Below are 23,905 nucleotides of genomic sequence, written 5' to 3' on the forward strand. Positions count from 1 at the left end.
CAGATCCATAGCTGGTTGGGAAGGGTGGGGGCGATGACGTCAAAGTTGCCCCAACTTTCAGTACTCCAAAAATAGTTTGGGAGATTGCCTGCCCTGTGAGTTCTGCTATACTTACAGACATAATTCAAACGGTTTTAGAAGCTTTAGAGTGTTTTCTATCCAATAATTATTATTATATGCATATATTAGCAATTTTGGGCAGATTTTTTTCCAGTTTACTATGGGCACGCAATTCATCCAAAGGGGGCAGTATTGTCCCTAGCCTTAACTGGTTTTAAAGGCACAGTCAACTTAGTGTATGTAAACACTATTTTATTTTCAATTAGTCGGGAATGAGAAGTTGTAATCTGTATGAAGGCAAAAACACATTTATTAACAAAGGATGAGCCTTTCTTAATAATCTTCTGGAAAACCATTTTGGGTTTTAGTATAACTTATGTATGAGTGAAGCTTTAAGTGAGAGGTTTAAAAGCTTTAATATTTAATGATTTTAGCCCCCCCAAAAAACTCACATTCATTATATAAATAGGCACGTTTAATTTTGTCTGGCTTAGCATTCCAAATAAAATGAAATATGTTTCTTATATGTATTAAAAAACAAGTTGTCTGGAGTAGGCAGCAACATTAGTAAGTAAACTGATTAACTCTTTGATCATATCACAATGTGATTTTTCCATAAATAGACAAGTATTAATTATCGATGGTTGCAGAATCTTATCTATTTTTGCTAACTTTCTATTGAAATTGATTGTGATAAATTCATTATTATTTTTTAAGATATGAATATCAAGTATGTCTACTTCACCATCCGCCCATTTTATTGGTAAACTACAAGGTGGTGTCTTTTTACGATCCAATACGTAATATGGTACATTTGTCATAGTTAGGTTTTAGTCCAGAGAGGCTAGAAAAGTGATCAAGTTCTTCAAGGAGACTGTGCAGTGATCCAGATTGCAGACTTAAGAAATAACTAGAGTCATCAGCAGACATTTACACTTTAGTTTTTATACCCTGGATTTCTAACCCCTTGATGTTCTTGTTGGATCTAATTTTAATAGCAGCATTTCAATGGCCATAATAAATAGATATGGAGACAATGGACAGCCTTGCTATACTCCTCTTGAAGCTCAAAACGTTGAAGTAACTATTATTTACTATTTTACACCTGGGGATGCTGTACATAACTCTTAAAATTAAAGTAATCCAGGCATTTATATATAAATTCTAGTCGTACTTTATAAAACACCTTTTCAAAATCTGCTATGAAGACCAGGCCTGGTATCTTCTATTATGATACTACGATAATATTATACTTAAAGAGTAGAGTAATTCAAGACAAAAATATTTCTGACTTGACACTCCAGCTATCAATTATGTGTGTTTGTGTGTGTGTCTGTCTTCACCTGGTGTGTACTCAGGTAGCAGGACCACAGGGACGTGCCCTTCCTTCCTCTGCTGTTCCAGCCTCTGCCGCCTCTCCAGCTCCTCTTGCTGGGCAGCTTTGGTCACCGCCTCCAACTGCTGCTCGCTCAGTAGCTTTCTACATCACATAGAGGAATAGAGAGAGACAAGACAGAGAGAGAGAGACAGACAGAGAGGGATGGAGAAGGAGAAGAGAGAGCTCATAATAGGCACCAGGCACCCATCTCTGTTATAAGGCCAACAGACTGACTAGACCGAGCCAGATCGCATGGGGATATACATTACTAATGTATATCAGGCTCTGATCAGGCCCTACACCCAAACAAGGGCACTGCGTTCATCCACCTCTGGCCTGCTCGCCTCCCTACCACTGAGGAAGTACAGTTCCCGCTCAGCCCAGTCAAAACTGTTCGCTGCTCTGGCCCCCCAATGGTGGAACAAACTCCCTCACGACGCCAGGACAGCGGAGTCAATCACCACCTTCCGGAGACACCTGAAACCCCACCTCTTTAAGGAATACCTAGGATAGGATAAAGTTATCCTTCTCCCCCCTTAAAAGACCTAGATGCACTATTGTAAAGTGGCTGTTCCACTGGATGTCATAAGGTGAAAGCACCAATTTGTAAGTCGCTCTGGATAAGAGCGTCTGCTAAATGACTTAAGTGTAAATGTAATGTTGTATGTGTTCCTTTGTGTGTATGTGTGTGTGTCTATATATCTGTGTCTGTTTGTGTGTGTGCACGCATGTATGCATGTATATGTATCTCATTCCTAAATCATGGGCAATAATATAGAGTTGATCCCCCTTTGCTGCTATAACAGCCTCCCCTCTTCTGGGAAGACTTTCCACTAGATGTTGAAACATTTCTGCGGCGACTTGCTTTCATTCAGCCACAAGAGCATTAGTGAAGTCGGCCAATGATGATGGGCGATTAGGCCTGGCTCGCCAGTCAAGTTCTTCCACACCGATCGACAAATCATTTCTGTATGGACCTCGCTTGTGCACAGGGGCATTGGCATGCTGAAACAGGAAAGGGCCTTCCCCAAACTGTTGCCAAAAAGTTGGAAGCACAAAATCATCTAGAATGTTATTCTATGCTGTAGCATTAAGATTTCCCTTCACTGGAACTAAGGGGCCTTGCCCAAACCATGAAAAACAGCCCCAGACCATTATTACTCATCCACCAAACTTTACAGTTGACACTATGCATTCGGGCAGGTAGCATTCTACTGGCATCTGCCAAACCCAGATCCATGTGTCGGACTGCCAGATAGTGAAGCGTGATAAATCACTCCAGAGAACACGTTTCCACTGCTCCAGAGTCCAATGGAGGCGAGCTTTACACCACTCCAGCCGAAGCTTGGCATTGCGCATGGCGACGTTAGGCTTGTGTGCGGCTGCTCGGCCATGGAAACCCATTTCATGAAGCACCCGACGAACAGTCCTTGTGCCGACATTGCTTCCAGAGGCAGTTTGGAACTCAGTAGTGAGTGTCGCTCCTAGATGTTTCCACTTCACAATAACAGCACTTACAGTTGACCGGGGCAGCTCTAGCATTGATGAACTGACTTGTTGGAAAGGTAGCATCCTATTATAGTGCCACATTGAAAGTCACTGAGCTCTTCAGTAGGGGCCATTCTACTGCCAATGTTTGTCTATGGAGACGGCATGGCTGTGTGCTTGATTTATACACCTGTCAGAAATAGCCAAATCCTCTCATTTGAAGGGGTGTACACATACTTTTGGTCTAGTAAACATATCTCTGCGTGTGTGTGTGAATGAGAGTGAGAGAGAGCTGTAATACTGTAATAAACACTGGGGAAATAATCCCATTCATGGCAGCATGATTAACTTGTTGCCAGACTGAGTAATACAGAGATATTCTACTTAGAGAGGGCTCACTATGAAGGCTCTAAGAAAAATCAATAAGACAGAACACTAGATAATGCAAGAGAACACAGTTGAAGATACACTACGTGTGCTGTATGGATAGATGATAAAGAATTAATGGTTAAATATCACCATTCATTGCCTCTTTGAAGCTGGTTAAGGGCTTATATTAGATGTTGTTCTCTATATCTGTGAGTTTGGATGTTTTCAGAGGTCAGGGGTCATACCTGATGTTCCTCCTCATGTGTGCAGGTTTGTTGGAGTGGGACCTCTTCTTGGTTCCACTCAGGGACTGCGAGGGAATTTGGTTCTCAGGCCGCGAGGACGGTCGAGAGTGGGGCTGTGTTGAGGGGTGGGACGGCGTCTCCCCCGAGGCTGAGGTAGATGGGGGGGTGCACTGCCATCCCGCAGAGTCCCCTCCCTGTGCTTCATTCCCCGAGCTAAAGGGAGCGGTATGAGGCTGGTCTGTAAAGAGAGACAGAGGGGGAAGGGTGTAATTATTGGTATACAAAACATAAATCAATTCAAATAAATGTTGATTGAAAACCTATAAAAAAGGTACGCTGTATATCAGTGGATCCTAACTGTAGCCCTTGAGTACCCCCAACTGCACACAGTTTTATTGTAACCCTGGACATAAAATACAGATTCAACTCATTGAGGGCCTGATGATTAGTTGACTTGTTGAATCAGGTATGCTTGTCCAGGGTACTCGAGGACTGGAGTTGTATATAACAGGCATGGATTGCTCCATCACTGAAGGAAAGGTAAAAACGGATTCAAGAACAGTTAAAAATTCAAACTGAGCCAGAGGGATTGATATAAAAGATCCATTGAGACACACTTTTTTTGTGGTTAACAGGGAGTGACTGGGCCAGAGTTGGATACAAACCTGTCTGGCCCTGCCTCCAGACTGGAGACACTGAACTAGATCTGGGGTGCTTATGTAAGTGCTAATAAATATGGAGAGCTTATGAAACCCTGACCAATGGGGCTATGGGCAGGTGTTTCTGGCTCTCCATGCGGCTGGAAAGAGTGACAAACAAGGTTGGGGAGGAAACCAAGGTTATGGCCCACATAAAACAGCCCTCTCAGTATGATCCACATACATCTCTCCACTGTCACATTGTAGCCAACACTGACATGCTCAATGCAACCTAATACAGCTCAACCAAGCCCCACCTAGTCATATATTCATAACCCTTGACTTATTCCACATTTTGTTGTGTTACAGGCTGAATAAAAATAAATGGATGAAATAGATATTAGGACATTTTTACACAAGTATTCACCGAGTCCAAATTTTGTAAAAGCATCTTTGGCAGAAATGTTCAGCCTTGAGTATGTCCGTATCAGCTTAGCACATCTTGGAAACATTTAACACTCTATAAATTGTTTCACATCCTTCCCCAGATATGCCTCGTCACAATTCTACCTCAGAGATCTACATACAGTTCCTTGGACTTCATGGTATAGTTTCTGCTCTGACGTGCACTGTCAACCTTATATAAACAAGTGTGTTTCTTTTCAAACATGTCCAAATAATTTAATTGGCCACAGGTGGACTCCAATCACGTTGTAGTTACAGTTGAAGTCAGAAGTCTACACACACACACCTTAGCCAAAAAACATTTAAACTCAGTTTTTCACCATTTCTGACATTTAATCCTAGTAACAATTCCCTGTTGTAGGTCAGCTAGGATCACCACTTTATTTTAAGAATGTGAAATGTCAGAATAATAGTAGAGAGAATGATTATTTCAGCTTCTATTTCTTTAATCACATTCCCAGTGGGTCAGACATTTACATACACTCAATTAATATTGGTAGCATTGCCTTTAAATTGTTTAACTTGGGTCAAACTTTTCGGGTAGCCTGCCACAAGCTTCCCACAATAAGTTGGGTGAATTTTGGCCCATTCCTCCTGACAGAGCTGGTGTAACTGAGTCAGGTTTGAAGGCCTCCTTGCTCGCATATAAGATTGAGGTCAGGGCTTTGTGATGGCCACTCCAATACCTTGATTTTGTTGTCCTTAAGCCATTTTGCCACAACTTTGGAAGTATGCTTGGGATCATTGTTAATTTGGAAGACCCATATGCGACCAAGCTTTAACTTCCTGACTGATGTTTTGAGACGTTGCTTCGAAATATCCACATAATTTTCTCCCCTCATGATGCCATCTATTTTGTGAAGTGCACCAGTCGCTCCTGCAGCAAAGCACCCCCACAACATGATGCTGCCACCCCCGTGCTTCACGGTTGGGATGGTGTTCTTCGGCTTGCAAGCCTCCCCCTCTTTCCTCCAAACATAATGATGGTCATTATGGCTAAACAGTTCTATTTTTGTTTCATCAGACCAGAGGACATTTCTCCAAAAAGTACCATCTTTGTCCACATGTACAGTTGCAAACCGCAGTCTGGCTTTTTTATGGCGGTTTTGGAGCAGCTTCTTCCTTGAGTGGCCTTTCAGGTTGTGTCGATATAGGACTCGTTTTACTGTGGATATAGATACTTTTGTACCGGTTTTCTCCAGCATCATCACAAGGTCCTTTGCTGTTCTTCTGGGACAGAACGCATCTTCTTCTGAAGTGGTAAGACAGCTGCATGGTCCCATGGTGTTTATACTTGCATACTATTGTTTGTACAGATGAACATGGTACCTTCAGGCATTTGGAAATTGCTCCCAAGGATGAACCAGACTTGTGGAGGTTTATAATTATTTTTCTAAGGTCTTGGCTGATTTCTTTTGATTTTCCCATGATGTCAAGCAAAGAGGCACTGAGTTTGAAGGGAGACCTTGAAATACATCCACAGGTACACCTCCAAATAACTAAAATAATGTCAATCAGCCTATCAGAAGCTTCTAAAGCCATGACATAATTTTCTGGAATTTTCCAAGCTGTTTAAAAAGGCACAGTCAACTTAGTGTATGTAAACTTCTGACCCACTGGAATTGTGATACAGTGAACTTTAAGTGAAATAATCTGTCTGTAAACAATTGTTGGAAAAAATACTTGTGTCATGCAAAGTAGAAGTCCTAACTGACTTGCCAAAACTATAGTTTGTTAACAATACATTTGTGGAGTGGTTGAAAAACGAGTTTTAATGACTCCAACCTAAGTGTATGTAAACTTCCGACTTCGACTGTACATCAATGACGATCAAAGGAAATTGGAGCTCCATTTGGTCATAGCAAATATTTATTTAAATCAGATATTTAGGGATTTCATTTTTTTAATGCATTTTATACCATTTCTTAAAAACATGTTTTCACTTTGTCATTATGGGGGTAGTGTGTTAATGGGTAACAGGAAAAAAATGCAATCCATTTTGCATTCAGGCTTTAACACAACAAAATGTGGGGTATGAATCATGTCTGAATCCTTTCACTGTATATGGCTCTTTTACCTACCTATAAGCCCAGCTTGTCACTCAAGCTTGACCCAGTCCTGTATTGTCCTGTCCTGCTCAGATCCACATACACAATTTTCAACCAGAAAAACATCACTGCCCCACACTGACAGCTATTAGCATAGCCAACCTTTGAACCCAGACTGACCCAACAGCACATCAGTCAGGACAGAACATCCATCTTGGGCCAAGTTTGGTCCAGTCCAGCCAGACTACTCTATCTCAGAACCAGACTCCAAGGGCAGAGTGGTGAGTGAGGCAGGAACACCTGGAGCTTGTTACGTTTCACTGAGCATGTGTCTAAAATGGCACCCTATTACCTATATACACTGCACTACTTTTGACCAAAGCCCTATGTGGGTCCTTCTCAAAAGTAGTACACTAGATAGGGATCAAAGTGAAACCTTCATGAAAACCCAGCCAGGAAAGCCTCCAACTAAAACATGATGAACATTCAAAAGAGAGAAAAGGCAAAACAGGAAGAAAAGTAATTTATATAATGCAGACAGAGGCTGGTGGTGAGCCAACAGAGTAGAAAAACAAATGACATGAAACGCCCTCTCCGACTAACCATCTACAAAACGACCTCTTTCCTCGGAATTCAGTTCCATTAACATCCAAAACAGTCCCATTGTGACCTCTGTCATATTGGTTTTACAAACCAATTTAACAACAGAAATAATACAGAGTTTATTGAAAGGTTGGGCACAAAATCCTAATATGAAAAGAGGTATTCAACCCATTTTAAAAAGGGATACATTATGTAATCCAGGAGGTTATCGAAAGGCTGTGTACATATTTTTGTACTTTATCCTTCTGTTGCAGCCGCGGTACAAGCCCAGGCATAATTTCTCTCTCTGGGACGGAACATAGACTAAAGTGTCCTTTCTGTAGGAAGCAAACCCTTTGCCAATTGCCAGGCAGTTTATCAGTCTTGCTCTTCATCACCGGTCACTCCCACCTCCCTGCACTGGGTCATATTTGTTACAAAACACATTGAAACATGTAGGGAATACCTGAACATGTCAAAAATAAAACAAATAATTTTTGTTTTCCGTTGCAAGAAGTTAAAACATTTTCTGTTGCATGCCCTAATCAATGTAACCCTGGCGTAAGTGCCAGGAGAAAACCCTTCCAAAAGGAGACTGCTACTGAAAAAACATCTAAACATTTCAAAAAGGTTACAAGCCAAGGAGACAGATTAAAATTCAGACCATTTTACACACGCTCTTATCCAGAGAGACTTACAGCAGTGAGTGCATACATTGATACTTTCGAACCCACAACTCTGGCGTTGCAAGCGCCATGCTCCACTAACTCGTCCCGGAGTCGCCTCCACTCCTCCCCTTCCCACTACCGTAAAGGACAGTTACATAACAGATTCCTGAAATGCCTTATGATGATTCACACCCATACAGCACAGACAGAGCACAGTTTACAGTCAGAAAGTGAGGGTGGGGCAAGTCACTGGCTGGGGGGGGGGGAGAGTGAGAGAATGTTCTTCAGTGACAGTGAGAAGTATCAGAATGCACTTCTAGGAAGTGTGTGTGTGTGTGTGTGGGGGGGGGTTGGTAAATCAAACAGTCACAAATAGCTATGTATGGGACGAAAGGGTAATTCATTGACTTGTCTTCCTGATTTTGGTTCCAGAAATAACTCCCTTACCAGTGAAAAAAGACTCTGACCCTTATGCAACAGCTGGGACTAAGCCTACTAATAGCTAGGTCAGCTTTGATTATCAAGATCCTAAAGTACACCCCAACACCAAGAGAAAACCAGGGGGTGATTTAGGATGGTAGTTTAGTGTGGGTTATGTTCAGCCTGTACCATGTAAACCAGGGATGAGCAACTGGCGGCTGTTTTTGTAGGCCCGCTAATCAATACCACCCCCCCACAAAAAAAATTTGTAAAATGTTTTAAATACATATATTTTAAAAATATTTTTTGGAACTCAATTGGGGTCTCAAGAATAGTAGAATGCGCAGGTACAATTCCAAAATGTGGCTGTGAAAAAAAAATGGTCAGTCACTCAATTAGCCCATGTCAGCTGACATTTTTTAGATTAGATAGCTGGCTAGACTAATTAACCAAACTTGTAGTAATCATGGTTGAATTACTGACCAGGGGAACCTCATTGATTTTGCAAGTCACTCACTCAGATTTGGAAAAATGTGTCGACGGTGCAGGAAATTTGCTTTAAAACTACAAATTGAGTGAATTTCCCTTAGGTTCCCTTAGGCTAGGGACAGCTCTGACTGCATGTGGTTAACCTCTTACAGCTCCCCCCTAATTTCCACCTGAAGACATACCCAAATCTAACAGACTGTAGCTCAGGCACAGAACCAAGGATATGCATATTCTTGGTACCATTTGAAAGAAAACACTCTGAAGTGTGTGTACATGTGAATTGAATGTAGGAGAATATAACACAATAGATTTGGTTTAGATAAAACAATGAAAAAAAACAATTTTTTTATTTTTATATCATCATCTTTAAAATAAACAAGATAAAACAAACATTCAGATAGAATGGGGACAATTTCAGTGAAAAATATAAGAGGGCAACAGTACTTGTGCAAAGTTTCAGAATGATAACTTTCAAAATGAGTGTGCTACATGACATTTATCATGAAGTCACCCAGGTGTCCCACACAAGTAGCCCAAATGTACTCAAGTGGCCAAATTGGTGAAGGTATACATTTTGAAACAAATAACTATATACAAAATACCAAAATGGTATTCTAACACACACCCCCCCAACAAAAAAAAGGAACAAATAATTGATAAAAAAAAAAATATATATACATTTACAAAATAACATGGGTAACCATTTACACACTTTCAATATTTGGAAGACCCTCAGTCCTCTATCAAATCAATTTATATAGCCCCAGCCTAAAACCCCAAACAGCAAGCAATGCAGGTGTAGAAGCACGGTGGCTAGGAAAAACAGTCCTCTTCTGGCTGTGCCGGGTGGAGATCACAGTGGTTGTAGAGGGTGCAACAGGACAGCACCTCAAGAGTAAAAATTAACAGTTTAGGGTTCCATAGCCGCAGGCAGAACAGTTGAAACTGGAACAGCGGCAAGGCCAGGTGGACTGGGGACAGCAAGGAGTCATCATGCCAGGTAGTCCTGACGCATGGTCCTAGGGCTCAGGTCCTCCTCCGAGAGAGAAAGAGAGAATTAGAGAGAGCATACTTAAATTCACACAGGACACCGGATAAGACTCCAATTCGGAGTCAGTGTCATTGTGAAAGAAAATGTTCAGTTAGAATAGTTTCACATATGAGCCCTGTATCAACAGGTATAATAAACAGATATATAGAGTTGAAGGTTGAATATATTAGGTTGAATATATTATATTATTTTTACCTGCTAGATCTACTGTCTCTTTTATATTGTCAGACCAGCTAGATCTACTGTGTCTATTATATTATGACAGACCAGCTAGATCTACTGTCTTTATTATATTATAACAGACCAGCTGTATCTACTGTCTCCATTTCACTTTGGCCATTGATGTGGTCCTGCCCTCTCCTCAAGAGCCTCAAATAGGCTATTTCATGTGGGTTGGGGTGGGGCGGCAGACACACGCATCTCACATTTCATGACATTACATGTTTATATATTGCTTCTAAAATGTAAAAAAAAAATCTAAATATTTTATATTATTAATTTCAAATGAGGGCATTAGCATGAAAATAACTTACCAGTCCAAAACGATGTCCTCTCCCGTTCAAAAAATATTCCTCCACAATCGCTAAATGAAGCGTCCTACAACAATCTCTCACCTTCACAATCAATTTATTCTAAAATTGTGTGTACATCTGTATACCTAGACTTAGATTTAGCTTTCCCTGACTTAGTCGCCATAATAATTGATATATAAACAGCTGAATCTGCGTGTTCACCAAACAATGCAGTGCGTAATATGTGCTTCTCCTTCCGGTATGAAACTTCAATAGCGAATGACTCTCGTTACGATGGAGCTTACTACATGGGTTGGTCTTGCAACACATAAACATGGCGTATTGCCGTTTAGCTCAGCTCATTGGCTATCTACCCAGCTAGATTTCAAGACGATCAGTGGTCATTGGGTTAAAAGACAGTCAATCAACGAAACAGCGGGCAAATCATTGGTGCACAATGTCATGACTGGTCTTCAAATCGTTTTCTTTCAGTCAATACGTCCCGCGAAATGGCCCATCACGTTTACATTTACATTTAAGTCATTTAGCAGACGCTCTTATCCAGAGCGACTTACAAATTGGTGCGTTCACCTTAAGACATCCAGTGGAACAGCCACTTTACAATAGTGCATCTAAATCTTTTAAGGGGGGGGAGGGGTGAGAAGGATTACTTTATCCTATCCTAGGTATTCCTGAAAGAGGTGGGGTTTCAGGTGTCTCCGGAAGGTGGTGATTGACTCCGCTGTCCTGGCGTCGTGAGGGAGTTTGTTCCACCATTGGGGGGCCAGAGCAGCGAACAGTTTTGACGTTTGATTGTGTTAAACAAACCAGTTGATTGCAGTGAAACCAAACATGACTGGAAAAGTCATGTTCTGTGTGGGTAATTTACCTGGAATGTGTTGTCGAAAATGGAATGAGACGGAATTCACAACAAGCGGTTCACAAAATGTTTCGTGTTAGGCTATAAAAACGGATTTTATCAAACAAAAGATCATTCATTGTGTAACAACGAGCATTGGAATTGCAAACAGATGAAGATCATCAAAGGTAAACAATTTATTTTAATGCAGTTTGTGATTATGTTACGCCTGTGCTGGTTAAAACATTTTTTTTGATTGGGCTCTATGCTCAGATAATCGCATCGTATTCTTTCACAGTAAATCCTTTTTTAAATCTGACAACACAGTTGGATTAGCAAGATTCTAGGCTTTCGATACATGTGAGACACTTGTATTTTCATGAATGTTTATTATGACTATTTATGTAGCGATCGCCGTATGTTGTGGAATTTCAGCCAGCTAGCGGGTTCCGTGCACAGAGAGGTTAAAGGAGAGAGCAAGGCACTCACAGCCAAGGTAAAAGTCCACGATTCCAACATGGATTGTCTACCCAGGGAAAACAGGGTGATGAAGGAGGCGCTACTAGACATACAAATGTTGTAGCATGCGTGAAAATCCATTTTTTTCTGGGATTCCTGAGGACGCCTCCAATAATCCAGAGGGCACGATCAGAGAATTCATGGAGTTGGAGAGACAAGACTAAGGGTCCCTGACCAATCCTCGCAAAATTTGAACACTACCAACAAAAGGAGCTGATCAAAAGCAGGGGAAAGGAGCTTAAAAAGGGAACAAATTCAGCCTCAATGACCAATTTCCAAGGGAGATAAACGAACGTCATAAGAGACTGTATCCAGTACAACGGCAATAGAGGGAGAAGGTTAAGCGTGCCTTTCTCATTGTGGACAAACTCTTTATAGATGGTCTTATGGAGCTGTCTCTGAATAGCTGTCCATAGCTGTACTAAATTCTATAGGGACTTTAGGTTACGAAAAAAAAAATAAAGAAAGTATGGGAAATGTAAAATTATCTGAACACTATGAAGTGGATATGAACACACAGGTACTCATTTACATGCTCACTTACACATACGGACTTATACATACACACGATCTCACTCTTCTCACTCTCCCTTTCTCTCTTTCCACTCACTCCATTGTCAAACTGTTTTATAATTTAATATATTTCTTGTTTGTCTACAAGTTTATATACGTTTACAACAAGCATGGGGAAGATATCAGAATAGATGCATTGGGGAATAATAACGTATTGTATGGAACACATTTATACTGTAGTGAAGCCGTCTCTAGAGTAATGCAAGGTCTCTCAAGATCACGTGAAAAGTCAATTGCTATGGAAATGCTGGGATGTGTTTTTCAATGATGTTAAAGGTAATTATGACGCAACTATGACAGTGATACGATATGGATTACAATTATCATCATGACTATTAAGGCTGTACACACACTACATGTTACACACAGACAATCAACCATGCAAATTGGCCGAGTTATTATTTATTTGGACATCACACATTATAGTCTTACTCTTATACAGATATTGTACACACACTCACTAAATCACATCCAATATCATACACATCAACCCACTCAGATTTACTACACACAATATCTTGTCTCAATTTTCTAACATCTGTGGCATTGGCTCACAGGCAAACAGGCAAGGGAATAAAACAAATATTGCTAGAACCTATTTCTGGAATTCTAAATATCAGACATTTGAAAGCTCTAATGTTGACCGTCACAATACCTCTGATGGCAGTAACCTTACAAGCACTAATTATGGCCAAAGGAATATAACATATACTGTTTACAGGAAATTCACTCTACATCCTTAAAGGAACTCAAAAGGTGTGATGATATTAATGAACAAAAATGTCGATCTGAATGTGCAAATAGTAAGGAACGAGGAAGGTGGATCTTTTTGAACATGAAAGTGGACGAAAAATAGATTTGGCTCATTAATCTATATGGTCCAAATAAGGATGATCCATACTTCTTTGAAAACATTTAAATCAATTTATTGAACTTACAGGCGACAAATGATCAAATCATTATGGTAGGAGACTATAACACAGTGTTAAGTATCTCAATGGACCGTAAAGGTAATCACTCGACAAACTATCATCACCGTGCCCTGAAGGAAATCACAAATATTATGGACACATTAGAAACACTGGATATTTGGAGACTAAAAAATCCCAACCTAGTGAGATATACATGGATGAGACCTAATCAAGCTAGTTATCTTGACTACTTTCTTATCTCTCTTGCATCAAAACGTTTTAATAGGAGACAGAATGCGATCGGATCATGATCTAATTGGCATTCACATAACTTAGATTTTCCACGTGGACGGGATATTGGAAATTTAATCAAAGTTTACTGGAGGACAACTTATTTTTAACTAAGACAAAATCATTTATAACTGAGTTTTCCCAGTATAATATAGGTTCAGCAAATCCCCTTATTGTTTGGGGTACCTTCAGAGGTTATTCAATTCAATATTCATCAATAATAATTTTAAGAAGCCGTTTCTGGCTAAAGAGACAAGACTAACAAGGGAAATCCATGAACTAATAGTGCAAGTAGACAGCAATAAAAACAAAAATACTACAGAGATACAAAATAAGTTAGAGGGAAAAAAAAGAACCTGAGGAACTTATTCAAGAACGATCTAATGTAATCTATTACAAAAATAAAGCAAACTGGATGGAATATAGAGAAAAATGCACAAGATTCTTCCTGAATCTCCAATATAGAAACACCAACAAAAATGATTTGCAGAAACTCGTTACTCCGAATGATATTTTAAGAGGAAGCTAATTATTTTAGGCAGATGTTCTTTTCCACCCCATCCTCTCCCACTGAATGAAGATTATGGTAAGTTATTCTTTCCAAATAATATACAAAATAGAAAATTAACAAATATACAGAAAAGATCAGTGAGAAAACCAAATTAGAGGAAGAACTTTGAGGCTATTAAATCTTTTCAGTCTGGAAAAACCCCAGGGCTTGATGGCATACCGGTAGAGGTATATCAAGCCTTTTTAATATACTAAAAGCTCCATTGTTAGATTGGTTTAACTACTCCTATAGAAATGGTAGTCTGTCAGGTACTAAACAGGAATGTCTGATTTATCTTATTAAAAACAAGATCCAGACAGCATATATAAAGACCCAGTACATCTAAAAAACTGGAGGCCCCTTACACTTCAATGTTGTGATGCAAAAATACTAGCAAAATGCATAGCACTCAGAATTAAAAAGGTTTTTAACAGGTATTGTTCATCCTGATCAGACAGGTTTTTTTACATGGACGATACAATGGGGATAATATACTATAACTACTAGAAATAATAGAACATCATGAAACATCTAAGAAGCCAGGCCTGGTATTGGCTTTTGAAAAGGACTTTGATAAAGTAAGACTGGATTTGATTTATAAATGCCTGGATTTTTTCAATTTCAGTGATTCTCTTATAAAACGGGTCAAAATAATGTATAGCAACACCAGGTGTAAAATAGTAAGTAACAGCTACTTCTCAGAGTTTTGAATTGTCAAGAGGAGTTAAACAAGGCTGTCCGCTGTCACCATATCTATTCGTTATGGCCACCGAAATGCTAGCTATTAAAATCAGATCCAATAACATTAGAGGATTAGAAATCCAAGGTTTAAAAACAAACAGTGTCCATGTATGCCGATGACAAGTTTTATATTATGTCTGCAAGCTAGATCCCTGCAATGTCTCATTAAAGAACTAGATAACTTTTCTGTACTCTCTGGACTAAAACCTAATTATGATAAGATTAAAAATTACGTATTGGTTCTTTAAAAAAAATATAACTTTTACATTACCCTGCAGTTTACATATAAAGTGGGCTGATGGTGAAGTAGACATACTTGGTATTCATATCCCAAAAGACATAAATAAGCTCTCCACAATTAATTTCAATAGAAATAGATCCTGCAACCATGGAGAGGTCTATTTATGGAACAATTGCCCTGATTAACTCCTTAGTCATATCTCAGTTTACTCACTTACTTATGGTGCTGCCTACTCCTGATGATTCGTTTTTAAATCATATGAGCAAAAATATTTTGCTTTATTTGGGACGCTAAACCAGACAAAACAAAGCGTGCCCATCTATATAATGCATATAAATTTGGTGGGTTGAGGTTATTAAATATAAAACCACTAAACCTCTACTTATTCAAACATTTTAGAGCTGGCCACAATTTCAATTTCATCCCCCTGAAAAGATACAAATATTATGGCTGAACTCAAATGTGCTGGTTGATAAAATACCTGTATTTATGGGAAAGATGTTTGAAAAGGGTATTTGTTCTTAAACGATATTGTAAATTGGAATGGTAGAGTTGTGTCCTTCACAGAGTTATTATAATTGTACAGGAAGGGCTGCTCAATCCATGAGTACAACCAATTTATTACAGCATTACCCGAAAAATGAGGGGTCAGGGAACTGGTCTGTTTCCACAATATAAAGGATCAAAACTGGTGGAGGAATAAAAATAGCATAAATAGGAAAGTATACCAGTTTAATTTGGAGGACCAGGATGTTGATAACTGCGCCATACAGATTGCAAAATAGTTGGGAAGAGATTTTTATGTACCGATTCCATGGTACAGGGTGTATGAGTTGATATAACGCAAGCTTTCGTGATTTTTAGCTAACATTATTATGTAGAATTCTTGCCACCAACAAAATGTTGAATATTTGGGGCATAAAATCATTGAAGCTCTGCAGATTTTGTTGTGAGAATCAATTGACCATTTATTTTGGAATTGCCCTCAGGTAGCCTGTTTCTGGTCTCAGGTTCAGGAATGACTGAAAATGCATAGCATTGATCTAAAATTGACCCTAGAAATGGTACTGTTAGGAGATCTGGAGAGCCCGGGTCAGTCATTTACTAATACTCTTAGTAAAAGTATTTATCTTCAACTCGCATTCTGGATTCTATTCGATAAGATAGATTGAAATTGTACGTTAAACATCACAGCATAGTTGAAAGATATATGTTGCATAGAAATCTGAAGAGGGTGGCCAGCAGAGATAAGTGGGATGGGCTGAGGGTTGGGATGTGGAATTGGAGACAAGTGGGAGTGGAGTTGCTGTGCGAGAAATAGAATGATGGTCAAAGATAAAAGTACAAAATAAAGTAAAAATAAAACATATTAAAAAGCATGTTTGAATGACACTGGGGCAGCAGGGTAGCCTAGTGGTTAGAGCGTTGGACTAGTAACCGAAAGGTTGCAAGTACAAATCCCTGAGCTTACAGTGTACAAATCTGTCATTTGGCCCTGAACAGGCAGTTAAACCCACTGCTCCCGGTAGGTCAACATTGAAAATAAGAATTTGTTCTTAACGGACTTGCCTAGTTAAATAAAAGGTAAAATAAAAATAAATAAACACTGAGAGGCAGTGTTTTTACAGTCAATGCCAGTTTGCCTGAGGCTGATAGCGTGCAGGTGTTTGTGCACACACGCACTCCCTCTCATTCAAATAAACGCATACAAGAACACACACATACATGTAATAGCGCCAGACATGCACACAAACATATACAGTTGGCATTGCTGTTATGCTTTTAGTTGTCCAGCTATTGGGGAACTGTGGGGGGAACTTGGAGGGTTCGGGTTTACGTTTTTTGGCCTGGTGGGAGATATGTCAACGTGCCCTTGAGCAGGGCATTGACCCTGGATGCTTCTGTGTGTCCCTCTAAATGAGTCTGTTGGATGATTGATATGATGTAGTTGTTGAGCAGCTTCACTGCAAGTATATTGTATGTTTCAGATATTCAATTTTTAAAAAAATAGATCCTTGTCACGGATGGGGTATTGGAACAAACGACCACACCGGGTTCCACTCATATCAGCTAAAAACAAAGAGAAGAGACTCCAGTTGGAACGCCATCACCAACACTGGACAATTGAGGAGTGGAAAAACATTGCCTGGTGCAAAGGATCCCGGTTCCTGCTGCGCCATGCTGATGGCAGAGTCAGGGTTGGACACTAGCAGCATGAGTCCATGGACCCATCCTGCCTGGTGTCAACAGTGCATGCTGGTCACAGTGGTGTACTGGTGTGGGGAATATTTTCCTGGCACAAGATAAGTCCCTTTATACAAACTGAGCAACGATTGAACGCCACAGCACATCTGAACATTGTTGCTGGTCAATCCGAAAAGAGCATCTTTGGGATCAGATGGAACGGGCTGTTCGCAGTATGAATGTACCGCCGTCCAATCTTTCATTTTATTTCACCTTTATTTAACCAGGTAGGCTAGTTGAGAACAAGGTTCTCATTTGCAACTGCGACCTGGACAAGATAAAGCATAGCAATTCGACACATACAAAACATACAGTCAATAATACAGTAGAACAAAAGAAAACAAAAAGTCTATATACAGTGAGTGCAAATGAGGTAAGTTAACCTCTTCAGTCGACCCTCTACTTTTTTGAACATTCTGTTAAAAATCGCGCAACATTTCAGCGCCCTGCTACTCATGCCAGGAATATAGTATATGCATTTGCTTAGTCTGTGTGGATAGAAAACACTCAGACGTTTAAAAAACTGGTTAAATCACTGCTGTGGCTTTACCAGAACGGCATTTACATCGAAAAGCACAGGAAAAACTGATCACTGAAAATGGGGAAAATATATCCATGCGCTACTTGAACCCATTGATAAACGTGAACCACAATTAATTGACTGAGGTTGCAGTACCTACAGCTTCCACAGGGTGTCTAGAGTCTTGTCATTTCCCTTCGAGTTTTTTCTTGGTCAAACACATACAGGACACCGTATCTAATCCGGTCTAGGACCGGATATTTTAGTTGAGTTTCTAGCCGGACATTTTTCCAGACGGACAGCTAATAATCTTTACATCGCCTCCTGATGAATTTTATCGCTTATTAACGTTTACTAATACCTAAAGTTGCATTACAAACGTATTTCGAAGTGTTTTGTGAAAGTTTATCGTCGACTTTTTGAATAAAAAAAAATGACGTTACGTTTTGAAACGATGTTTTTTTCGTTTATCACACAGTCTACATATAACGATATCTAGGCTTTATATGGACCGATTTAATCGAAATAAAGACCCAAATAGTGTTTATGGGACATCTAGGAGTGCCAACAAAGAAGATGGTGAAAGGTAATGAATGTTTTCTATTTTATTGTGCGGTTTGTGTAATGCCGAAATGCTAATTATTTTGTTTACGTCCCCTGTGGGTCTTTTGGGGTGTTGCATGCTATCAGATAATAGCTTCTCATGCTTTCGCCGAAAAGCATTTTAAAAATCTGACTTGTTGCCTGGATTCACAACGAGTGTAGCTTTAATTCGATACCCTGCATGTGTATTTTAATGAACTTTTGAGTTTTAACTAATACTATTAGCATTTAGCGTAGCGCATTTGCATTTCCAGAGCTCTAGTTGGGACGCAAGCGTCCCGGGTAGAAGCAACAGGTTAAGGAAATAAATAGGCCATGGTGGCGAAGTAATTACAATATAGCAATTAAACACTGGAAAGGTAGATTGGCAGAAGATGAATGTGCAGGTAGAGATACTGGGGTGCAAAGGAGCAAGATAAATAAATAAATACAGTATGGGGATGAGGTCGGTAGATAGATGGGCTGTTTACAGATGGGCTAAGTACAGGTGCAGTGATCTGTAAACTGCTCTGACAGCTGGTGCTTAAAGCTAGTGAGGGAGATGTGAGTTTCCAGCTTCAGAGATTTTTGCAATTCGTTCCAGTCATGGGCAGCAGAGAACTGGAAGGAAAGACAACCAAAGGAGGAATTGGCTTTGGGGGTGACCAGTGAGATATACCTGCTGGAGCGCGTGCTACGAGTGGGTGCTGCTATGGTGACCAGTGAGCTGAGATAATGCGGGGCTTTACCTAGCAGAGACTTGTATCTGCAGCAATTGCCTGATTCCATCGCGTCAGCATGGACCAACATCCCAGTGTTATATTTCCGACACCTTGTAGAATCAATGCCCTGAAGAATTCAGGGTGTTCCGGGGATAAGGAAGGTCCGACCTTGTACTAGATGTGTGTACCTAAAACTGGCAACGGAGTGTATATCGTCAAGCGATCATGGATTTCTACTGTTATAGGTGCCTCTGACCAGGCGAGTTGAGGACATCAGCACCATTCCACTACAGTGGGGACACAATTAGGTTCCATTCACCAAAGACAGGTCTTTGGAAAACAAAAACTCCTTCCGATTGGTAGTGAATAATTTTTAAAAAACAACTCTCTCTCAGATAGGGAGTGGACTAACTCTGTGGCAACGACACTTTACACACAGCAAGCCATGGCAGTCGTCCAATCATAATAGCCAGTGAGATAAAGGGGAGTTGGCCTCCATGCAACACTGTAGGAATACTCACAACAAAGACTATTTTACATAAGCCTGGGAAACACACAAAGGCCACCACAGCGATGACACATTGACTACCCATCAACTTCCTGTCCTAATTCATTCCAGAAGCATAGAGAGTGCAGTCCATGGTTTCACATCCTGCTCTTTCACAATCACGACTTGTATGTATACTGTGCTTCCTGAAGGAGCCTGACATTTACATAAGCAGCGCTTCTCTCCCTCCCCGACTGCTTCTTCTGGGGTATCTTGGATGGGAGGGATGTAGGGTAGAGGATGGGGGGGCGCTTTCACTTGATGTAAACCTGTGGATTTCTGATGTTACCCTGGTCGTTTATGGAACGGTGCTTAGCTAAAGTCACACCGTTCCTACGGCAGAGAATCAGCATTTGCGTAGTGCTGATTATCAAAGACCGACAATTACCAATTACCAGACCGACAATTACCAACAGGCGATGTGCCCTGATGAATACCAGGGGGCGCCATGACAACAAGAGGAAGAGGAACTGACTGGTAAACAACAACAATGGCTCAAGGTCATCATGGTCTATATTTCACTAAGACAATTAATTATCTGGAAAGAGTTCATTTACTTCCTCTTCTCCAATGTACTTTCTAACCCAGCGTTTCTTAACCCAGTCGTTTCACATTGCCAACTTGACCTATTCAACCACTAGCACACCTGAATCAACTCAAATAACCATCAAGACACTGAATGTTGGTATTGGTATAGATCAAATATGTGAGGACTCAGTTGAGAAACAACGTTCAAAGCTCTCAGAATCCATGTCATCTGAGTGGAGTGGACATGCAACACTGGTGCCAAGTCTGATCCAGGTCCATGAATCACATGAGTGTAATGTTTCAGAGGCCCCGTTTCCTGGCAGCCTGGCCTATATGTGTGTATGTCATGTTCCTACTTCATACAGTGCTGCTGAAGCTCGCTCTGACCCACGGAGTTACACAACAGGTCTGCAGGCAGGTGCGGGACTGCGCCAACTGAACCTAATCCAGAACACGCCCAGGCAGCCATACCAGAACATTTGCCAGAGCGAAGTGGGAAATCAAACCACATAATTAGAATGACTAATTCCACAAATCCCACAAACCATGGAGCCAGAATCAGAGAAACAAACTCAGTGCTTCTGATTGAGGGCCTTAGATCCACTAGGAGCCCAAAAGAAGACATCCAAAGGGTGAGCGAGCCACTGGTCCACTAAAAAAAACACACTAGTGAAGTGGTCTCCCTCTTCATCTACATCAGTAAGGAGATTACAGAACTCTCAGTCCAGTGTACAAAAACCAGAGAAGCCTCTACGCTCAGCATCACAGCAGCAACACGTGTTCACTGGGTGACTTCAGGTCACGGAGCGGGGAAACTGCCGGAAGCTGCAATACAGGGCCACCTTTCACAGAGGTTCACCTCAGGACAAGATATTTACCAGTACCATTGACCAGGAGTTGTCATAAGCTTGATTAACCTTTCGCAAGTGGGTAGACATTACACACAGACCATGTGAGCCAGAGCAGATTATTTACAAAGACACAATAAGCATTTGCCAACTTAATATTAAGGTTCCTGTGTAAATTCGATGTGCGAGAAGTCAATATGTGCCAACCCAAAGACGTCTTAGTACTACAGCCGTGAATAAAGGATAACTAAGGGGTCAATAGACTGTGTTGAAATCTATGAGCTCAATGGTTAGTCCCCCCCGTGGCAAGTTAGCCCAATAAGATGACACATTTTGCCTCTATTTCCTACCCCCTGTTGACACACACACACACACCAACAGCACAATGAGCATGGACTCAGGCAGAGGGACACTTATGTAACAGCAGCCTCTGGCTGTTACACAAGCCCAAGAACCGCACACCTAATAAAGTACACGCCCAATCACATAAACTACCCACAAAACAGACTTTAATTCCTACAATGTACATTCACAAACAAAACCATATCTTCTGTTCCCATCGACAATGTATGGCAGCCCTTCCCCTAGAACAGGCTATTCTAAGTCTGTGTGTGTGTTTCAACCCCAGAAAAGTCGTTTTACAGCTGTTGTGTTTTACAATGGCTTACACAGGAAACAACCTGAGAGGCAGACAGCTGCTCATCAGTTTCCATGTAAACATCTCAGTCAACTTGATCAGTCTCCTATCGAGAAATAGACAAACCAAAATCAGAAAAACAAAGCTATTCTGCAAAAAACAATGAATACCGAAAAAAATGTAAACGAACTGTGGAATAAATAAAACAAAGGACACGCCTTGCAGAGGATAGGAGAGGAGGGCACGCCTTGCAGAGGATAGGAGAGGAGGGCACGCCTTGCAGAGGATAGGAGAGGAGGGCACGCCTTGCAGAGGATAGGAGAGGAGGGCACGCCTTGCAGAGGATAGGAGAGGAGGGCACGCCTTGCAGAGGATAGGAGAGGAGGGCACGCCTTGCAGAGGATAGGAGAGGAGGGCACGCCTTGCAGAGGATAGGAGAAGAGGGCACGCCTTGCAGAGGATAGGAGAAGAGGGCACGCCTTGCAGAGGATAGGAGAGGAGGGCACGCCTTGCAGAGGATAGGAGAGGAGGACACGCCTTGCAGAGGATAGGAGAGGAGGGCACGCCTTGCAGAGGATAGGAGAGGAGGGCACGACTTGCAGAGGATAGGAGAGGAGGGCACGACTTGCAGAGGATAGGAGAGGAGGGCACGACTTGCAGAGGATAGGAGAGGAGGGCACGACTTGCAGAGGATAGGAGAGGAGGGCACGACTTGCAGAGGATAGGAGAGGAGGGCACGACTTGCAGAGGATAGGAGAGGAGGGCACGACTTGCAGAGGATAGGAGAGGAGGGCACGACTTGCAGAGGATAGGAGAGGAGGGCACGACTTGCAGAGGATAGGAGAGGAGGGCACGACTTGCAGAGGATAGGAGAGGAGGGCACGCCTTGCAGAGGATAGGAGAGGAGGACACGCCTTGCAGAGGATAGGAGAGGAGGGCACGCCTTGCAGAGGATAGGAGAGGAGGACACGCCTTGCAGAGATAGGAGAGGAGGGCACGCCTTGCAGAGGATAGGAGAGGAGGACACGCCTTGCAGAGGATAGGAGAGGAGGACACGCCTTGCAGAGGATAGGAGAGGAGGACACGCCTTGCAGAGGATAGGAGAGGAGGACACGCCTTGCAGAGGATAGGAGAGGAGGACACGCCTTGCAGAGGATAGGAGAGGAGGACACGCCTTGCAGAGGATAGGAGAGGAGGACACGCCTTGCAGAGGATAGGAGAGGAGGACACGCCTTGCAGAGGATAGGAGAGGAGGACACGCCTTGCAGAGGATAGGAGAGGAGGACACGCCTTGCAGAGGATAGGAGAGGGACACGCCTTGAGAGGACGCCGCCTTGCAGAGGATAGGAGAGGAGGACACGCCTTGCAGAGGATAGGAGAGGAGGACACGCCTTGCAGAGGATAGGAAAGGAGGACACGCCTTGCAGAGGATAGGTGAGGAGGACACGCCTTGCAGAGGATAGGAGAGGAGGACACGCCTTGCATAACTAGCCTGACAGCCCTGTTGAACAGGGACAGGAGGAGTGTTAGTGGAGCGTTGAGGGGGGTGGCTGCGTGGCTGTGCGACCCCCGGTGTTCGGAGACTGATCTAGTGATATACTTGGCCAGTATCTCTCAGACTGGAGAGATTACCATGACCCGGGTCAGCAGAAGGCAGGGAGGGGGCCTCTATAACAATAACACCTCATGTTGTGTGACTAACACTCCACTCTGACCTGGGAGGGGGGCTTGTCTCTGAAAACACCACCATGCTAAGGGTTCACTTAAAACATGGGAAATCTGAATCTGTTGCTCACACTATTATACAGCTCATCTTGGATGCAAGCATGTTAATGCAGAGGTGTTAAATAACATGTTTTGGCATTGTAGGGTAGACAAGTGTAGTGACACCTTAGAATCATCAGGACACATCATAGGATCTCTGTTCAGCAGATCACATGTTGGGGACATCGTCAGAGCGTTCTACAAAGTGTGATCGTGGCAGAGTTGTTAACCAGGCAGCTGGTAGTCTAGCAGTTAAGAGCGTTGGGAAAGTAACCAAAAGGTTGCTGGTTCGAGTCCCCGAGCCAACTAGCTGAAAAATCTGTCTACGTGCTCTTCAGCAAGGCACTTATCCAGAGATACTTACAGGAGCAATTAGGGTTAAGAGGTCTACTAAAACATGGTTTCCCCCCTGGGT

The 23,905-nt window shown here is 41.8% G+C and overlaps 1 protein-coding gene across 2 annotated transcripts in view; it reads right to left on the reverse strand.

Moving 5' to 3' along the window:
- LOC115102190 (helicase ARIP4-like) overlaps window positions 1-23,905 on the reverse strand; it is an 89,381-nt gene that overhangs the window by 33,777 nt on the left and 31,699 nt on the right. For both annotated transcript variants that reach the window (XM_029621833.2, XM_029621834.2), the window contains 2 exons: window positions 3,541-3,778; window positions 1,404-1,540 (listed from right to left, as the gene is read on the reverse strand). In XM_029621833.2, coding sequence (XP_029477693.1) covers window positions 1,404-1,540; window positions 3,541-3,778 — 375 coding nt within the window. The remainder of the gene's footprint in view (window positions 1-1,403; window positions 1,541-3,540; window positions 3,779-23,905) is intronic.

The sequence above is a fragment of the Oncorhynchus nerka genome, linkage group LG20, assembly GCF_034236695.1.
Source record: "Oncorhynchus nerka isolate Pitt River linkage group LG20, Oner_Uvic_2.0, whole genome shotgun sequence".
NCBI classification, from domain to species: domain Eukaryota; kingdom Metazoa; phylum Chordata; class Actinopteri; order Salmoniformes; family Salmonidae; genus Oncorhynchus; species Oncorhynchus nerka.